Raw genomic sequence first — 17,692 nt, 5'->3', positions numbered from 1 at the left:
GTTTCGACTAGTGTTATTATATCTTGGTAGTAAATCTCCAGTAGAACTTGGAAGTGAACCTGGAAAGAAATGGCAGTGAACTTCTTATGTAGAGAGATATACCCACAAATCACCCACATATTCAACCGCAAGATCAACCGATCCTGTACAGCCCACGGTAACTCCACCGAGAACACCCAAGCAAATGAAAGAATGAAATGAAGGAATCAAAAAGACAGAAAATGCCAACAAACAAGACAGACGCCAACCCTACCGATGGACATATCCACCATGCACAGATCAACTCGCTAAAGCCACCGCGTCTGAAGGACAACCCGGTATGGCCCGGTGGACAGTAGAAAGAACGAAAGCAAATCAACAATCAATCAGTCAATCAGAAAAAGAGAATAATGATAATCACTCCTCTCCCAAACTATCCCGCACACATTTCCTCGCCCTCTTCTTAAACTCCTTCGGATCCTCCCTCCACATACGCGCAGCCTCCACATTCGCAGGACTCTCATCATTCGGGCTCGACAGCATGGAGATAACCGACAAAAGGATCGACTCCGGCGTCTGAACAGGCGACCAGCGCTCGGCGGCGGACTCGTAGCCGTATTTGTCTTCCTCTGGGGGGTGCAGGATGGAGATGCAGACGTCGCCGTTGGGGTAGACTGTACTTGTTATAAGCGAACCATCCTTTATATGCATTTCTCTGACCGGCTTGGGTCTATATTCTGGGGCGAACTCGCGGGGCAAACTGCGTACCGTTGGGGTGGAAAATCGCCGGCTCGAATTTCATCTTGGGTGGCATGTGGGGGTACTCCGGGGGGAAGGAGAGACGTGCTCGGAAGAAGCCTCCTATAAACCTCCTATCAGTACTCATTCTTTCTCTTCTCTTCTTCTCTTCTTCTCTTCTTCTCTTTATCTCTCTTCTCTCTCCCCGCCTCTCGGTCTGGATAATCAGTGGCAACAGGATAACCCACCCCCGTATAACTTAACATCGTCCGAAATCATAAGCATCACCTCCCACTCAAAAACATTACTATCGACCAGTCCGCAGCTGATCCCGGGGATATCCTTGTCGGATTGCATTTGCTGGAGCTGGCGGGACAGCATGCGGCCGGCTGCGGTTGTGGCCATGGTGGGTAGACCGTGTTGACGCGACGGTTGGTTACCTCGAGGGGGGTGAGGTGAGTATTTAGTTTGAAGTGTAGATGTGAGTGAGGGAGTCGAGAATGAGGAGATGAGAGGAGAATGAGGGAGAGACGAAACGAATGAGTGAATGAGAATGAGGGGCCTGAGGCTGGGCGGTGAGGGCGGAGCGGGGTCGACTTTGTGGTCCGGACAACTTCTGCCCACGTGAGAATATAACATCAACAGTCAACGGACTACTACTACTACTACTACTACTTCTTCTTGGGTGATATCCTGTGGATGATGGTATCCTGCTTGCAAGCTATAATCATTATGGTCAACGTCCATACATCCCCAATTCTAATACCAATATCCAATCTGTGACGCAACTAATCGAGCAGCATTCCCAATACACTGCATAGTGGGTTGCAATATCTTCGGAGAAATATCTTATACGTGGAAAGATATTGCATCCACACGAACATCTAAGCCTTATCGCCAAACTTGACGCCTCCGCTAATCAGCACGGCGCACAACGCCGCCACATAGACAAACGCAAAGGCAAACATGATGGCGAAGCCCTTGGCAATAGCCTTGACGTAGCGGATGCGGGCGGCGCGGTCAAACGTCCGCCAGGCATCGGCGATTCCCAGTTTGCCGCTGCCCCCGAGGATGGCGGGGACCACTTTGCCGCCGAAGGAGCGATCGAAGGGCACAATGGCCTCGTGGTCCTCCGGGAGCATAGACGCCGCCACACGGACGAAGATCGCACGGGCGGGGATAGACACCAGGAACGAGAGCAAGGCCGGACCAGAGAAAGATGCGGCGGCGCGGGCGTACGCGCCGGAAGTGCGGATATCAAAGTTAGCCGGGTCGTCGAGGCCGCTGAAGCCGCAGGTGACCATCATGGGCAGATAAAAGGCGCCCAGGGTGACGGCGTACTCGAACACCGCGACGGGGACGATGCGGTTCCAGTCCCTGAGGCTGGGGATGCGCTGGTAGAAGCGCTTGGACGAGGGCTCCGAGATGACGATGTGCACCCAGGCCATCTGCAGGTTGGCGGTCAGGACGGCGACGACCATGTTGATCGCGAACTGGCCGAGGAAGCTGCTGGCGACGGCGAAGGGGAAAAAGGCCGTGATGAAGCCCGGAGCGGCCATGCAGAGGAGGGCCATGCTGAAGCCGCGGAAACGCGACCGGAAGCCGCCCCGCGAGCGCAGATGACGGAGCGTGCTGCGCAGGCTGCGGGTGACGGGAGCGGGACGAAAAATGTCCTCCGGCTCCGGGGCGTTGGGGTCGGCCGATTTGTTGGCGTCGGGGTCGGTGTCGATGCGGACGTACAGATCGGGGTCGGTCTGCTCGACGGCGGCCAGGGTGGGGACGACCCATCCGTAGGTGTATTCAATCTAGACCATCAGTTTGATATCATCGATTCATCAGAGGGAGAACCTACTGCACCAGCCAGCACAAAGAACACAACCACGCTGAGAACAACCAGGGCAGCCAGCCATCCGGCGATTTTGATATCAGGCTGCTGGTCCTTGTCCTTCATCTCGGCGACGAACTCGGTGCCCCGACGGAGGAGGACACTTCCCAGAACCATGATGGCGATTCACGGGCCGATGAACTGATGGATGGAAATAAAACAGAAGACAAAATGATGATGATCCAGGAATTCGATGATGATAAAGGAGTTGAAAAGGGAAGGAAGATGAGAACGATGCGGCGACAAAGAAGAAGAAGTTCAAGACCAGGCAGGGTTGCAGCCTAAGTCATAACTGAGGCAACCATGGGGCTGAGCGCCATCGGAGCCAATCAGAGCGAGGCGGAGGGGCGATGCGGGGATCCGATAGGACAGAGCCGTTGATGCCTTCGCGCCCGGTTGCCTCAGTCACATCTCACGTCAGATCAATGTCTCGGAGTCTGGCCTAGATAGTAGGAGACTAACAGGCAGTATACTGGAAAGGAGGCAGTAGGTACATCAATATCGGGTATTTCGTAGGACTCGGTAAGGTACCGACATGTGGGTCTACGCGGACAGGAACAATCATACAAATCCATTCGTGATCCCTACACAAAAACATCAAGTCTATGACATGAACACGGGATATCCGGGCTGGCCAAAATGCTCACAAAATCTCTAAACAGGACTGAAATATATAACATGCAAGAATAAAAAAAAAATAAAGGAAAAGAAAAGAACGCCGTGGTCAAGATAAACAGAGAAAAAGAAATGATACAGATCGATCTATTCGTCGAACATCTTCTTCATGAACTTGTGGGCGATCTCCACACCGGCGCTGTTTTCCGTTAGCAATCGTTCTCTACAGCAATCAGAATTGAACATGGAAGTGGACTCACAAAGTAGCCGCGTTGGCGGGCACGGCACGACACAGAGCGGGCCCGAAGCCGGGGAAGAAGGCCTTGAGACCACCGTTGCCGTAGACGGCGCGGATGGTGCCGCTGATGGTGGGGCGACCGGGGTCACTCTGCAGGCGCGACTTGATGGTGTCGACGGGGAAGACGGGGATCCACATGGCCACACCGGCGGCACCACCGGCCGCCAGGACGGCGGGCATGGACAGGTCACCGGTGACGTTTCCGTTGGCATCCTTGGGGGTCAGGCTGCGCTTGATGTACTCGTAGGCGGCGAAGTAGGCGGCAGAACCGGGGCCATCACGGGCCAGGGTCATGGCGCTGCCGCGGAAGACACTGCGGATGCCACCCTCCTTGTACAGCTGGCGGACGACGTCCATGCCACCGGCGTACTTGGGCTTCTGGCCGGGCGGGGGCGGGTTCTGGCCCTGGATCTGCAGCAGCACCTTGACCCGCTCGAAGGGGGCGGTGATGAGGGTCATGGGGATGGCGGAGAAGAAACCCGCGGTGGAGATCTGGGCGATGGAGTACTGGGGGGTGTTGTTCTCCACGCGCACGTTGGACATGCTGCTGACGATCTGCTTGCCAAGATCATAGCCCTATGGACAGTCAGCGTCGAATCCGCAGGGAGGGAACGAAAGGTACTTACCCAGAAGCTGACCGCGAACATGGGGGTCACACCGACCAGGGGAGCGGAGACACCGGCATACAGGCCCTGTTATATGATTAACGATAAGATCCCAGAGTTACCATGAACAGGGAGGAAAGCATACCCGGCGCAAACCCTCACGGGCGACCGTCCGCTTGACGACATCCATGGCACCGGAGTAGACACCCGGCTGGGCCGTCTGCAGGCGGACCTTGACCAGATCGAAGGGATGACCGACGACGACGGCGCAAACACCGCCCGCACCGCCAGCGACGAGGGAACGGATCTGTGCGACGGTCTTGTTGATGGGCTTGGCCTCGAGAGCCTTGACCTCATCCTGGATGGGCTGGGGAGACGACGCGCTGGTGTTGGACATGGTGGCGGGAAGCGGGTATGCGGACGGGACAAATGCGGGAACGGAAGAGAAATTCAAGAGAGAGAAAAAAGAACAGGCTCAAACAACGGGACACGAAGCAGACAATCCGTCAAGATAAAGGTATGAAGGAAAATGGGAAGGAGAAGGTGAAGGGAAAGTGTCTAAGAGAGAAAAATCAACAGTGAAGAGAGGGGAGGAGAAGAAAAAAAAAAAGAAGCTTGGAGCACCCCGCGGGAAAAGAAGAAGAATGACGGGGTTCCTGACTGAGGCTCGGCTTCCTCCGTGAGTGGCCCGTGACGCTGGACCTCGGCTCGGATGGGGGATTACTATTCCTCCGCCCACGGGTCACGGGGTGCTCCCTGCCTGAGGTTCGCTCGGATTAGGGGAGATTCAACGACGGTCTCCGCAGGATCCGCTCTTCCGCCGTTGATGGAGTCTGTAATCTCCTTCGCAACCCCATTTCATTCATGTCATTAATCTCCAATAGGGCACGGTCCTCCATGTCTGTCGAGTCGTCAACGTTACAACCGGGTGAACGGGGGAGCCCTGGTTGATGCCTGGTTGATACCTGGTTGATGCCGCTCCTCCGGATTTCCAGCCATCCACCAACCAAGGATCGAAGTGGAATGATTTGGGAAGTTCTCTCTCTCTCTATCTCTCGTCTGCCTTGTCCGTCCCTCTAGTAGTGGAGTGCCGTCATGATCTTCTGTAATAGACCTTCGTTGGTGCTAGTTCACTTCCTTAATTTCACTGCCGGACTGCCAAGACTCACATGCTTATCGCCCGTCACATGACAATCAGTAATTCAAGAAATATTGGATATTGACACTTTTATTGTCAAGGTATCCTGAAAATTCTGTTAGGGGTACTGAGGAGTATGATTCACTCTACTAAGAGTAAAGTGGTGAGATCTAGGTGGTTTACTGTGTGTAGAGCTATTAAACAAGCCACTGTAGGAATTGTACAGGGGAAACTTCGTTGATAAATAAATGTACAGTCACCTTATCAATTGATGCATTTGATGCATTTGAATAGCACTCTTCCTGTCCATGATCCCAATCATGACATTTTTATTGGAACACATTCTTAAAGACAGATATCTTATCTACAGAGAATCAAGTACTAAATGTAGATTTGTCCCAACGTGATCAAAGCAGGAGCATATGTCACTGAGTTGTACATAGAAACCAGCCAGCCCTTATATCTCAGCATCATACACTTCCAGCACGAACATAGGAATAAGGATCCAACGAATAACTAGGATATGGTTCAGTCACCCTTATTATATCACTCTACTAGCTATTAGTCGGATTCATATATCAGCTATCTGATCAAGCTACCAAGAAAAGCAAACATGCAAGGCTTGTATATACATCACCACAATCCAGCCCGTGCCTCTGCCTTCTTTTCAGCTCCACAACAAACAAGGCAGCCTCTTTTTGGGTAGTGGGTAGGTGGGTATATAGATGTATGTGACAGATCATCGCTCCATATCAGTAGTAGGTATCTTCCCCGCACGTTCGCATGATCAAGCACGCATCGTGGCTGTGGCTGTGATGCTATTTCTGTATCTTGATGCGATGCAATATTGTGCTGGTAGAGTGCATATCTCAAAATAAGGATTAATAATTAGATAAAAGATAAAGAAAGAAAGAAAACAGAAAGTGACACTCATAAAAATTGAACTATAAATAAAGACAGAGATAGAAATAGAAATACAACACCCGTCCACGCAAGCGCATGCATGCATAGAACCCAAGCCTGACAATCTACTACCTACCTACCTAACTAACATAAGGTATCATCTGCGGGGGAACACGAGACCTGCCAGATAAGCCCACAACCAAGACGATCTTCTACTATATACTACGTCCGCCATACATACACACACGTGTACTACGCGAACCAGGCTGCGAATGGGTGGATACAGAGCAGTCGGTACTTCTAGCTGCAGAGTATCATATGCTATTTTAGGTCCTGGAGTACGTCCTGCTTAGAGGCACTGCTTGGCTGCCTTTGCTGCCTTGTGTGGGACTTGCTTTTCTGGGGTAGATGGATGTGCCCACTATACTACAGAGAGGTACGACAGGGGGTGGGGTCATTATTGAGACTACTCTGAGCTCCTATATCCGTGAGAAAAGAGTAGAAGATAGATACTAGGGTATCTGTCTCCAATTACGAATAGAAACTGTAGATAAAATCCACAGATAAAAGCTACTAATCAAGTAAATCAAGCATAAGAATCATAATTAAGCCTCCTAACCCGCCCATCACATTATATACTTGGCATTAAGATAAGCCCGCCAGGGCATATACAGTACAAGCCAAAAACGAGAAACAAAAGAATCAAAAAATCATCAAGCCGTAAACCACCAGGCCCGCCGCGAGGCCGGCCCCGCATTATGGAACAAGCCCGCCCCAAAGTGGGTCATGTCCAACAATTACTAATTACGGTAGTAGGTGATGGATTTAGAGCATGAACAGAGCAGCCAGGCCGGCGGCGCCCAGAGCGCCGTTGGCGATGGTGATAGTGCCAGCAGCCGAGTCGTTGGTCGCCTCGGACGAGGGCGCAGAGCTGGAAGACGAGCCGCTGCCCTCGCCGGAGCCGCTGCCGCTGCCGCTGCCGCTATCGCTGTCGCCGCCGTTGCCGCCGCCGTTGCCATCACCGTTGCCATCCTCGTTGTCGTCGCGGTTGCTGTCGGAGCCGCCGGTGCTGGAGGGGGAGGCGGAGTTGGACTTGGAGGCGGTGGAGCTCTAAGAAAGCGTTAGTAGATGACTCCTGATGGTCTCTAGGATGGAAGACTTACGCTGTCGGCACCGGTGCTAGTGGCAGTAGCAGAGGCGGTACCGGAGCCGTTGGCATCAGATCCGGTAGACTTGGGAGAGTCAGTGGACTCAGAGTCGGAGCCAGAGCCCGAGCGAGTGGTGGAAGAATCCGAGCCACCCGCGCCGCCAGCGCCGCCAGTGCTCTCGCTGCCGCTGGCAGAAGAGCTGGAGCTGGAGTCGGAGTCGGAGCCGGAGCCGGAGCCGGAGCCGTTGCCGTTGCCGTCGGGGTTGGAGGTGGAGCCCTTGGGGCAAGACTTCAAGGCGATGTTGACGACAGCGGAGCTGTCCTCATCGGGGCAGGCCTGGGACGTGCAGTCGCGGACACCGAAGCGGTAGTTCTTCTTCTCGCAGAGGCACTCGTGGTCGTTCTTGGGGCAGCCCAGTTCGGAGGCCTTGTTGTCCATGTTGGTGATGCACATTTGCTAGAGATGGTCATTAGTTGGGGCGAAAGACGGCGACGGTCAGATAGAGACCTACCGCGCACTGGCCGACGGAGACATCAGCGGCCACCATGCTGGCCGTAGCCAGGAGGGCGGCGATGGACAGAGAGAAGGTCTTCATTGTGTAGGTATAGTTGACGGATAGGGTTTGGATAGGAATGGCACGAGGTGAAGTGCTCACGATATAATGCTCGAGGGGATGGGGAGTGAAGAATAGAGAAAAAAACAGGACCAGGACAGAGGGCAAGAGCCAATTTAATAAACCAGACGACCAACGCTCAAATCACATCGGACAGGTCCTGGCTGCACGATGGAGTGGCGTTTTCGAACTTTGTTTTTTGTTTTGATTTTTTATTAATATTGCTCTTACTTTTTCCCTTTCTTTACAGTTTAATTTTCAAGGTGGAGAACAACAACGGGAAAAGAGTGGAAATTGAAAATGCGATCATCAGTGCCATTGTCGGCCAGCTTCTGAGGACAGCCAACGTGGCTAGGGGCAGCATCACGGGCCAATTCCCTTACTAGATGAAGTCATCGACCAGGTAGTGCCCTGCAGGATAGAAGTCGATCTGCAAGGTGAGGTTGAAATTTGGTGGATCATCATCCAGTGGCCGCGAGGCCAGGGATCCACCTGGTCCCTGGCTCCAATACTATAGGTTATTGATTTAATGACCCCACATAAGCCGTCGAGATTAGCGCTTGATAGTTTTTGGTACTGAGATTGCCGCGCCCAGAACCAGACCGCAGGTTGTGTCGGCTCACGGCTGTATCCACGAGATCCCTCCAGGGGTTTGAACAAACAACATCCCTTGATTTGGGACCAGTTTTCTTGAAAACGATGGACAGATACTTCTTGCAGGAAATTTGAGGGGCGAGACACTCTTCAGACCCCCCTGACACAATGCAAATACCGCTGTGTAACGAGTTACGTCAATCGACAGCAAGTGTTTGGCTGCCCAAAATCACAGGTCGACTGCGGTTGGACCTTGAGGTACGACATGCAGCTGTGTTTTGATTTTTCCTTGATTCCATTTCGGTTTACTTTTTCATGTTCTTTTGCTCGTCCAGGACAGAAAGGATCGACGGATGTATGGAACTATTGGATGAGAATAACTCGGTACCGGATCATGATTTGAGCAGGAAAAGCCTCTAGCCCACCGAGAACTGAAGAGTGAAGAGGGATTGTCCACTAGCCACAGATCAATGTTCGGTCGGAGATTAGTCTGTCCAACATACGAGTCAGTCCACCAGCAACCAGCCAACTAAGGCTAAGACACGGGTTGCTTAGCGAACTCAATTGGCGGAGGTGGGGATTTGGCCCTGATTTCTCGCCACCCGCTTTATTGAATCGCTCGAACAACCGTGGACCACGACGGAAATCTGATGAACTGTGTGGGAGGCATGTTGGACTCCGCTGGACCCAAGTACAGCATACAACAATAGGGGGTAATGGATTTCTTTTCCAGGGATGTAGTAGCGGTGCAGAGGGTGCGCATCGAAATTTGCAAGGGATCGACTGCCTTGCTGGCAGAAACTTGTTGACCCATCATCATGAAAAGGAAAAGATTAACAAAGAAAAGATACGGGGCAGACCGCCTCGACCAGCTCCGACCGCCCTACCAAGCCAACTCGCCCCATTCTCAAACGATCGGGGGAAGGATTGGAAATCCAGCCAAAGTCGGTCGAGTTGTCGACACCAAGTGGATTTAGGGCAGGATCCATCTGATGTGGCGGTGCGTGTTCCCTCGGAGATACCACTTCCGGCCGAGTGTTGTAGCTTCCCCAGCCACCCAAGCCACCGACATCATCCTCCAAACAACAAGGATTGATACAGCAACACCTTGCCTATACGAGACAAAAGGGATTTATCAAGTCATCCTTCGACAGGGTAGCATCAATTTGCCACGGTCATTAGAGGATGGTCGCATGGTCACGTGTAGACGACAGTACGTTGTTGATACGCAGTTGATACGCCCTTCCGACAGACCGGATCATGCAGCCTGACATGGCCCATGTGTCCAGAAGTCTAGGTAAACTAGGTTGGGACAGAAGGCATGCAGGAGCAAAGCGACGCATGGCGATGTTTGACCTTGGCCCTGGATCATCTAGTATGCACGAACAGCGTTGGAATCTTCGACTTTAATCGTCCCGTGGAGCAAGATGCACCGTAGTGGGGTGTTCGATCTCTTGATCCAACAAACAAGTAGGCTACAAAGGCCCATCTGTCAACAGGGGTAGATCCGGATCACCCGCAGGCCACAATCATGTGTGGGTATGACGAGGTTCTCTGTACAATTCGGTAGCCAGTCTGGTATCCCATTGCCAATCCACTTCAACTCCACCCACTACGCTGAGATGTACGGAGTACAGGTGGAGAAGATGTAAGAGACCTCCAGCTCAGGAGGGGGCACATGCAGTATGAGGCAGTCAGCCACACAAGTCGTTCCAGGAATAAGTGCCTGCTTGCTTGGTCAATACTCTACATTGAGATGCAGCCAACTAGGTAGTACCTAGCAACATCGTGTAATTCAAATGCTTGTTTGTCACTTAGCCAGGCGTTGAGCACTTTGGTCGATCAAATGCAAGGAAGCCTAATCCTGAGAAGTAGCAATTCTATGGCAGGACCAAAGCAGTGCATCATCCCTGTAATTGTTAGGGATATCAATCCTGGAAGCAAGGGCAGCGGCAGTTTACATCATGCTCTATCAAGCTGCTGAAGCTCTTGTTGTACGCTTGTTTGGTCATTAGCGGGGTTCTACTGTATTTATCAGGCAAACAAGAATATGATTGTTTGAAATGAGATTTGTGTAACATACTTCCATGCAACCACTGTAACTGTACTCCGTGGATCTATAACTATCTTCAATCTATTTTGATTTGTCGGATTGGTATCTCTGATATTGACTTTTTAGTTGAATCGGTCAGTAATCATCAAAATTGATATTCTCTAACATATCAAAATGTATACCTAGTTTGAAATACTCACTTGTCACAACTTTCAATATTTCACGATATAGTAAACCCGCTTTTACGCCAGCCATGCTGCGCAGTCCAAGGGAGCTCCGTCGCTGGCTCTGAAGCGGCTATCTTCGATGCCGCAGGGGAAGAACGCTGTTTGATGTGGGCGGTAGCACCGGGTATTGTATAACCGTAGGCCTTATGCAATTGGTAGTGGAGATTCACCGAGAAGGGCATCCCTTTGCCATCAGTGTCTATCAGGTCCCGGCGATTACGGAGCCACAGCTTTACGGGGAATAGTCTCATCCATCCTTGATGATAAGCGAGCTGCTCACCGATAGCCGTGTACCTGGGCCAGCTGGTACGTAGATGTGAGGACAGCAGACGTCAGCACGTCGTCGTCGGGGTAGAACCCCACCGCAATTTCTTGATGAGCACTAGACTTAGCATAGACCAGAGATCAGCTCTGAGTGTTGTTAAGAGAGAAAATTGATCCATGGCTGAACCTCACTGACTGTGCTGGCCACAGATCGCCGGAACGGGATAAGCTGGGGACCAATGGCATGGCGATGACACCGAGTCACGCTCTCCATGATGTATTTTCGGGATAGTATCAGCTTTACAGTCTTCTATAGAAACAGAACTAATTCCTACATGTCGGTCTCTAGCCTCGCTCCTACGAGACGATTGACCATATCGTTAACTATGCCTATGACTGGGAAATTGGCTCCCTAGTGGCCTGGACACGGACCAAAGAGTCTCTTTTAGGCGCTCTCGGCGCCTTCTTGATGTCAGAGCTCCAAGTTTCCGGCACGCGGTGTTCAGTCCGACAGCCTAGAGAGTGCTTTCGCTCTGGTCTCTGTAATTTACTTTCTCAATCAGCGATGACTTTTTGGAAGCATCGAAAGAAACTCAGCTATTTTGCTCCCATAGTTCCTTGCTTTAGTATTCGTTTGCCCAGATGCGGCCCCAGAAGCAGGCACACGACTGTGAGCATCAGGATCGACGACAGGGGCCCAGCGTGGTCATCATTGACAGAGATATACGTATAGCACGACAGACGAGGACCACTGAAGAGTTGATGGGGATGGTGATGTGAAAGGATAGAGGCAGAGGTGGTGGAGGTGATGGTAAGTATGGTCACCTGATCTGTTTCGGGTGCTGCCTGAGGGAATTATGAACGTTTTGAGCAAGTGGATAATAACTAACATAGAAATATCATCTCGTACAATTGAGCTATATCAGACAATTTGGCCGGACAACGTGCATTCGTTGTATCATGGCAGGAAACTGCAATCTGGGGTTAGGAATACTTCCCTTGCACAATGCAAATCATGGCGATAAAGAAGATTCACTTTAGGATGGTATTGGCAAGGTAAACCTGGATGATTTAGATAAACAGTTTATGAGCATTATTTGTGAAAGGAGGGTCCTCAACGTGTCACTTGATTGCAGACCACAGTTTGGTTCCTTTTATTGCACATCCAACCGACTCGAAACTTCCCCTTTACATGTAGACGATCTCTACCTTTCATGGCTCTAGTTGAAAGCTCACAATATTGCTAGTTAATTGTTCCTTATGCATTGACCATTCACAAGGACCCAATTTGTGGCGGACTCACAGGCGCATGAGTCGGTTGACTCCCACGTTACCTCCAATCCATCCCACCATCTATTACTCCAGCTACGCGAGACACTAAGTCAAACGACAAAAGTCCCGATTAGAAGCGCATAAAAGTGCCAAGCGCGCCGTTAGACTAATTCCAGTGGGCCAGACCGTCGGATGGAGTTCCTGTCTCCGTCCCCGCATGATCAACGGCGCCATTCTTTGTCGGTCCTCGGCTGGTTATCAACCGGTCTATCTGTCTCTGCTCCAACCGACTGCCTGAGATTCTGGTTATTCAATACACGAACTCAGAGGTAGTCAATAAAATAAAAAGAAAGCCGAGACAATGAGCAGGAGGGAGACAGCGAACAGAAGCCAGGAATGAAGAAGGAATGGCCGAACCCAACCCAACGGTGAAACTCGACCCGGGAGCCAGTCACTCCCCCCGCTAACACTGCGGAATCACTGGAATGGACAGGGATTCGCTGATCAGTGGGACCAAAGCACCACACGGCTACCAAGCCGGCAGCCGCCAGTTCCCCACGTCAAACAGCCATCTGCCACGCACCCTTCGATGGCATGACAACCGTCTAGGCCTGCACCCGATTGACTCGACCGTCTAATGTACCCCTGGCACCCCTGCAGCTATATCCACTAGGCTTTGCTACGGTACTACATGGCTTATTTAGTCCGCGACTGGCGCGGATGACGAAGGGATTGAACTTGTGAGAGGATGAGGCCGACGATGGATCCTGCTCCGTCGACCGGAAAGTGGGTGTGGGATGCGGGGTTCTGGCCCGTGCCGGGGACCTTATAAAAATAACTGTCTGTTAAAGGCTAGAATAGGAAAGCACCGTTAAAAAAGGGTAGGAGCTTAATCGCCACATCTTTGTCGACGGATATGCCAGAGTGTTCCGGGGGGAGATGGACCAAACCGGTTTTCATCAAAGAATCTTGCAAGATCCAGCCCGGGCAGAGACCACCAGGACAAATTCCTAGCACCGCTGGAAGAGAGCTAGATAATCTCGTCTCTCGCTCACCGCAACCGAAAGTCGAGCTTTGGGACTTTGGGAGCAACCCAGCACATGATAAACACCGGGATGGCCAAGAGTATCCACAGACTAATGCATAACCGTCTCAATGGGTTCATGGTAGCCTGGGCCTGTCATGTTGATCCCCCGCTCCAGATAAGCCATCATCCACAGGGGTAATTGCTTAAAGATTTGCCCGAATCCCGATTCAACGGTACCTTACTGGTGTCGCAACCATCATCATGGGATTCACCAGCATTCTCCGCCGACTATCCAGCCGCAAAAGCCCCGAGCCCACGCGGCCATCCGGGGCTGAGTCTCCTAATGATTCGGCTTATGAGAGCCTCAATCATGTAAGAAATCATGCTCAACTGCTGTTCTGGAAATAAAATCACTTACCTGCATACAGAACCGGGAACAAACCCCATCTCCGGAACAAATACCATGCCAGGAAGATATCACATCCCGAGAACAGATCCTTATCCGGGATACTATATCCGAGGACACATGGGTAGTCGACAGCAGCAAAATCACCGGCGGGCCATTCCACTATCTTCTATCAAACTCGGGGAAGAACACCCGCGGTTTCTTGATCGACGCCTTCAACCAATGGCTTCAAGTGCCTAACGAATATCTGCAATCTATCAAAAGAATTGTCGACATACTCCACACCGCATCACTTCTGTACTCCTCCTATTACATATTTAGGAAAGAGGAAGACATCACTAACAATATATAGTGTCGACGACATTGAAGACAACTCCCCTTTACGCCGGGGTCTCCCCGCCGCCCACGTTGTCTTCGGCACCGCGCAAACCATCAACTCCGCCAACCACGCCTACTTCCTCGCTTCGCAGGAACTACAAAAGCACGAAAGCCTCTCCGCCCACCAGATCTTCACCGAAGAGATGCTCAACCTCCACATGGGCCAAGGCATGGACCTGTATTGGCGCGACCTGTCCATCTGCCCCACAGAAACCGAGTACATTAACATGGTCAACAACAAGACCAGCGGTCTCTTCCGATTGGCAATCAGACTCATGATGCTCGAAAGTTCCTGCACAAAGTGAGACCCTTCCCCTCCTACTTTCTACATCCCCCTTCCATACATCTCCCAGATTCTAACCCGACCGCAGAGACTACGTCCCCCTAGCCAACACCCTCGGCGTAATCTTCCAAATCCGCGACGACTACAAAAATCTGCAAAGCGACGAATACGCCGCCAAAAAGGGCGTCTGCGACGACATCACCGAGGGCAAATTCTCCTTCCCCATCATCCACAGCATCCACGCCAACCCCGACGACAAGGTTCTGCTGAACCTGCTCAAGCAGAAGACGGACAGCCCGGGCGCGAGCGACGTCGCTCTGTCATGCCTGCGCGCAACGAACAGCTTTGATTACACCCAGCGGGTGATACGGGATCTGGCGCGGCAGGCGGAGGAGTTGGTGGAGGAGGTGGATTATGGGAGGGGGAAGTTTCAGGGCATTCAGGCGGTGCTGGGATTGCTTCAGAAGTGAGGCCTACTGCTACTTTTACAGCGTATTTCATGATTATGATATCTCTGGTTTTCTTCCTTCCTTTGCTTGAAATGCCAATATTACTGTTTCATGTCGTGTCGGCAGTCTCATTCAAGATTCCATGGACTTTCAATATCACTATAGGCATAGAATAGTGTCCAAAGGCGTGTGGGTCAGCTAAATGTGAATTCTCGACAGATCAAAGTGCCATCACGCCTTGATAGGTGGCAAGGCCACAAAAAATGAATGATGGTTTTGCTTCCTCGGTATCAAAGACCAGTGGCTCTACTGGCAATGTGCTAAAGCACATATTTAGCACTAATATCTTATCAAGAGAAAGATATCTCAATGACCATTACACCACCTCTGTTGCTTTACTCCGTAATAAATCTATATTATTTTACTGCTTTTGTCTCCACCTCTCTATCAATATCGGCGTAAAGGTGTCGGGTTCGATATCATGGCCGCGGACAAGCCCACAGAGGTGCAGGAACGACTTCCCATGGAGCTGATCCAGCATATTCTAACGATGATCCCTGGTATTCAATCCCTGGCGGCTGCAGTGCTCGGAGGCCCTCAATTCTACCATGCCTTTTTAGACGCCCAGCTTCGAATCACGCAGGAAGTCTCCACTCGACAAATCCCGCCAGAGATACACCACGATGCTCTAGCGGCAGAGGTGTCTTCACGTCGAACTATCTAAACCCGCCAGGAGGTGGAGGTCTTTTTTGAAGATTACTTTGCCCGCGACAGGAAGCCCTTCCATTCGTCTCTCCGATGAACACTCTCGCAAGCAAGCTCTCTCGCACGCCTCCACGACACGGTCGACTCTCTCACCGCGTCTCTTGTGTTCTCAGTCCTGGCGCAAAAGCCCAGTGCGAATCCGATTTCAAGGGGGGAACAGCACCGCATTCAGTGTAATTTCTATCGGTTTCAGATATATTGCAATCTATTTTGCAATAAGATGATGATTCCAATCGATGCAGATCATGATCAGCGGGAGGCGTACCTTGCACACTTTGCACCGTGGGAGAATGAGCAGTTGGCATGTATACATGACTACTTGCTTGAGATCATCGCACCTGGTTTGTCTTTCATTCTTCCCCCACCCTCGTATCTACCACTCTCTCATTAGCTACCCTTCTACCTGAATACTACTATAATTCCACTAACCAGCACCCAGCATTTGAAGAAGTCGCGGTGAGCGATCCCGACTGGGTCAGCCTCTTCACTATAATGGACAACGGCCTCGACGAAGGCGCCCTCGAGCATCATCTCTCCTTCGGACTGGCCCACATTCAACGCTTCACACAAGCCAAAGACGCCCAGTCCAGCATAAACTGCTCTCGTTGTTCAAAAAAGAGAGCAACCGAACCTTCCTAGCCGCCGCGTTGCGAGAATCCAACTACCCCGACAGATGGACGCTCGAGGAGTTCGATTCCGAAGACGAGGCAGAGCTCATCCCCACGCCGTGGTTTTCCGATCCGGACAGAGGACCCGAGGATGTCTAGCGCAGGGCACTTCGGGAGCAGACGATGGACCAGTGGTTGTTTTCGCCGGCGCAGATCCCGCTGCGGCGGTGGGGATATGTGCTGTGGGATTGGCCTAGGCATGAGGACTGGGGTGTATTTGAAAGTGCTTGGGAGGGTATTGATGTGGAGAAGTATGAGCGGCAGGAGATGAGTCGGCGACTGCAGGAGGGTGGGGGGATGCGGATCAGGGCACAGGGTATGGTTCAGCGGGGGATGTTGGAAACGTGCCACTATTTATGAGTGTCTCGCTTGGTCGCGAAGAATGTAGTGATGGAGTTGATCTCAGGAGTTGTATTAGACCCATGCTCGTTAATAGGGATATCGGTCAGTTCGGTCCTCCTTCAACCACCCAGACGCCCGTCTCTACACGTCTCCTCGTTTGCATCCTTCTTCAATCATGCAGATGTCTGTCTCTACATGTTTCTATTATCATGTTCTTCTCCACCATCCAAGTTCCTAAGATTTAATGAAGGAGACGTGTGAAGACAGGCGTCTGCGTGGATCCCCAGGCGAGAAGATAAGAATCAGAGAACAAATTTCAGGGCTGGTAGGTCACCCGCTACTATAAATAACATCTAAGCTAATCACATAGCAGAGTCCAAGTAGGTTCTATGTTAGGTATACCAGGCAGGTTAAGCCCCATACCAATCGTTGGTCAACGTTTTGGCGTAGCGGGCATGATTCTATGCCCTTCATATCACCCAACCACAAGATTGCTACCATTTGACCTTAGTATACTATAGCATATCAATATCCATCAACCCACAGAGTCGCACATAAAAATGATTATTATACCTCCATGGATTCAAACAAACCAGCACCATCCACTCACCCTCATACAAACCATCAACACAGTTCTCAAGTTCCAGCCCTAACCAACCAAACCTTACCATACCACTCCAGTGATCCTCCCGACCCACATCAAGTGGATGCGAACCACCAACCACCCCCACCAACGGTTCCCTAAAAAAAATTGCAAAGAAAAAAAAAAAAAAAGAAAAAGATATTGACCGACGCAGGGGTCGAACCTGCAATCTCTTGATTCGTAGTCAAGCGCCTTGCCATTGGGCCAGCCGGCCTTGTTGAAGTCTAAGTATCAGAATGTGGTACATATTCGGGACAAGTACTTTTTTGTCATAGCTTTCATTATGGTACATTTTTTACTTGGGGGACAGGTAGATAGGTACATGGGAATCAAATAATCAATCGTCCAAGACGACAAGGAAATCAACAAAAGAAAAGAACAAAAAAAAGTCTCGCAAAC

The 17,692-nt window shown here is 51.2% G+C and overlaps 6 protein-coding genes and 1 non-coding gene across 7 annotated transcripts; 2 read left to right on the top strand and 5 right to left on the bottom strand.

Annotated features, from left to right (window-relative positions):
- Positions 1-22: 22 nt before the first annotated feature.
- Positions 23-1,253, bottom strand: BDW47DRAFT_110449 (putative ubiquitin conjugating enzyme). The gene is made up of 3 exons (XM_024813732.1): positions 966-1,253; positions 748-840; positions 23-653 (listed from the first exon to the last, which is right to left on the bottom strand). Exons 1-3 carry the CDS (start codon positions 1,120-1,122, stop codon positions 397-399), a joined length of 507 nt encoding a protein of 168 aa, XP_024669372.1. The 5' UTR covers positions 1,123-1,253; the 3' UTR covers positions 23-396.
- A 73-nt stretch (positions 1,254-1,326) lies between these two features.
- BDW47DRAFT_110448 (uncharacterized protein) lies at positions 1,327-2,830 on the bottom strand. Its single transcript, XM_024813731.1, has 2 exons — positions 2,570-2,830; positions 1,327-2,522 (listed from the first exon to the last, which is right to left on the bottom strand). The coding sequence occupies exons 1-2, from the start codon at positions 2,717-2,719 to the stop codon at positions 1,602-1,604; spliced, it is 1,071 nt and encodes a 356-aa protein (XP_024669371.1). The 5' UTR covers positions 2,720-2,830; the 3' UTR covers positions 1,327-1,601.
- A 314-nt stretch (positions 2,831-3,144) lies between these two features.
- BDW47DRAFT_110445 (carnitine:acyl carnitine antiporter) lies at positions 3,145-4,770 on the bottom strand. The gene is made up of 4 exons (XM_024813730.1): positions 4,266-4,770; positions 4,142-4,207; positions 3,478-4,091; positions 3,145-3,416 (listed from the first exon to the last, which is right to left on the bottom strand). The coding sequence occupies exons 1-4, from the start codon at positions 4,515-4,517 to the stop codon at positions 3,365-3,367; spliced, it is 984 nt and encodes a 327-aa protein (XP_024669370.1). The 5' UTR covers positions 4,518-4,770; the 3' UTR covers positions 3,145-3,364.
- Positions 4,771-6,747: 1,977 nt separating this feature from the next.
- On the bottom strand, positions 6,748-7,766 carry BDW47DRAFT_110443 (CFEM domain-containing protein). Its single transcript, XM_024813729.1, has one exon. The coding sequence runs from the start codon at positions 7,760-7,762 to the stop codon at positions 7,307-7,309; it is 456 nt and encodes a 151-aa protein (XP_024669369.1). The 5' UTR covers positions 7,763-7,766; the 3' UTR covers positions 6,748-7,306.
- Positions 7,767-13,620: 5,854 nt separating this feature from the next.
- BDW47DRAFT_119549 (FPP/GGPP synthase family protein) lies at positions 13,621-14,896 on the top strand (the record flags this gene model as incomplete). The annotated part of the gene is made up of 4 exons (XM_024815362.1): positions 13,621-13,731; positions 13,854-14,062; positions 14,118-14,444; positions 14,515-14,896. 4 exons carry the CDS (start codon positions 13,621-13,623, stop codon positions 14,894-14,896), a joined length of 1,029 nt encoding a protein of 342 aa, XP_024669368.1.
- A 460-nt stretch (positions 14,897-15,356) lies between these two features.
- Positions 15,357-16,407, top strand: BDW47DRAFT_128153 (uncharacterized protein; the record flags this gene model as incomplete). The annotated part of the gene is made up of 3 exons (XM_024816806.1): positions 15,357-15,435; positions 16,080-16,224; positions 16,314-16,407. 3 exons carry the CDS (start codon positions 15,357-15,359, stop codon positions 16,405-16,407), a joined length of 318 nt encoding a protein of 105 aa, XP_024669367.1.
- A 1,028-nt stretch (positions 16,408-17,435) lies between these two features.
- BDW47DRAFT_t119 lies at positions 17,436-17,507 on the bottom strand. Its single transcript has one exon. It is a non-coding gene; the product is annotated as a tRNA-Arg (tRNA).
- Positions 17,508-17,692: the final 185 nt, after the last annotated feature.

The sequence above is a fragment of the Aspergillus candidus genome (genome assembly GCF_002847045.1).
Source record: "Aspergillus candidus strain CBS 102.13 unplaced genomic scaffold BDW47scaffold_47, whole genome shotgun sequence".
Lineage (NCBI taxonomy): Eukaryota > Fungi > Ascomycota > Eurotiomycetes > Eurotiales > Aspergillaceae > Aspergillus > Aspergillus candidus.
Note: the sequence above shows the minus strand (reverse complement) of the source record. Positions and strands in the feature narration are given on the sequence as shown.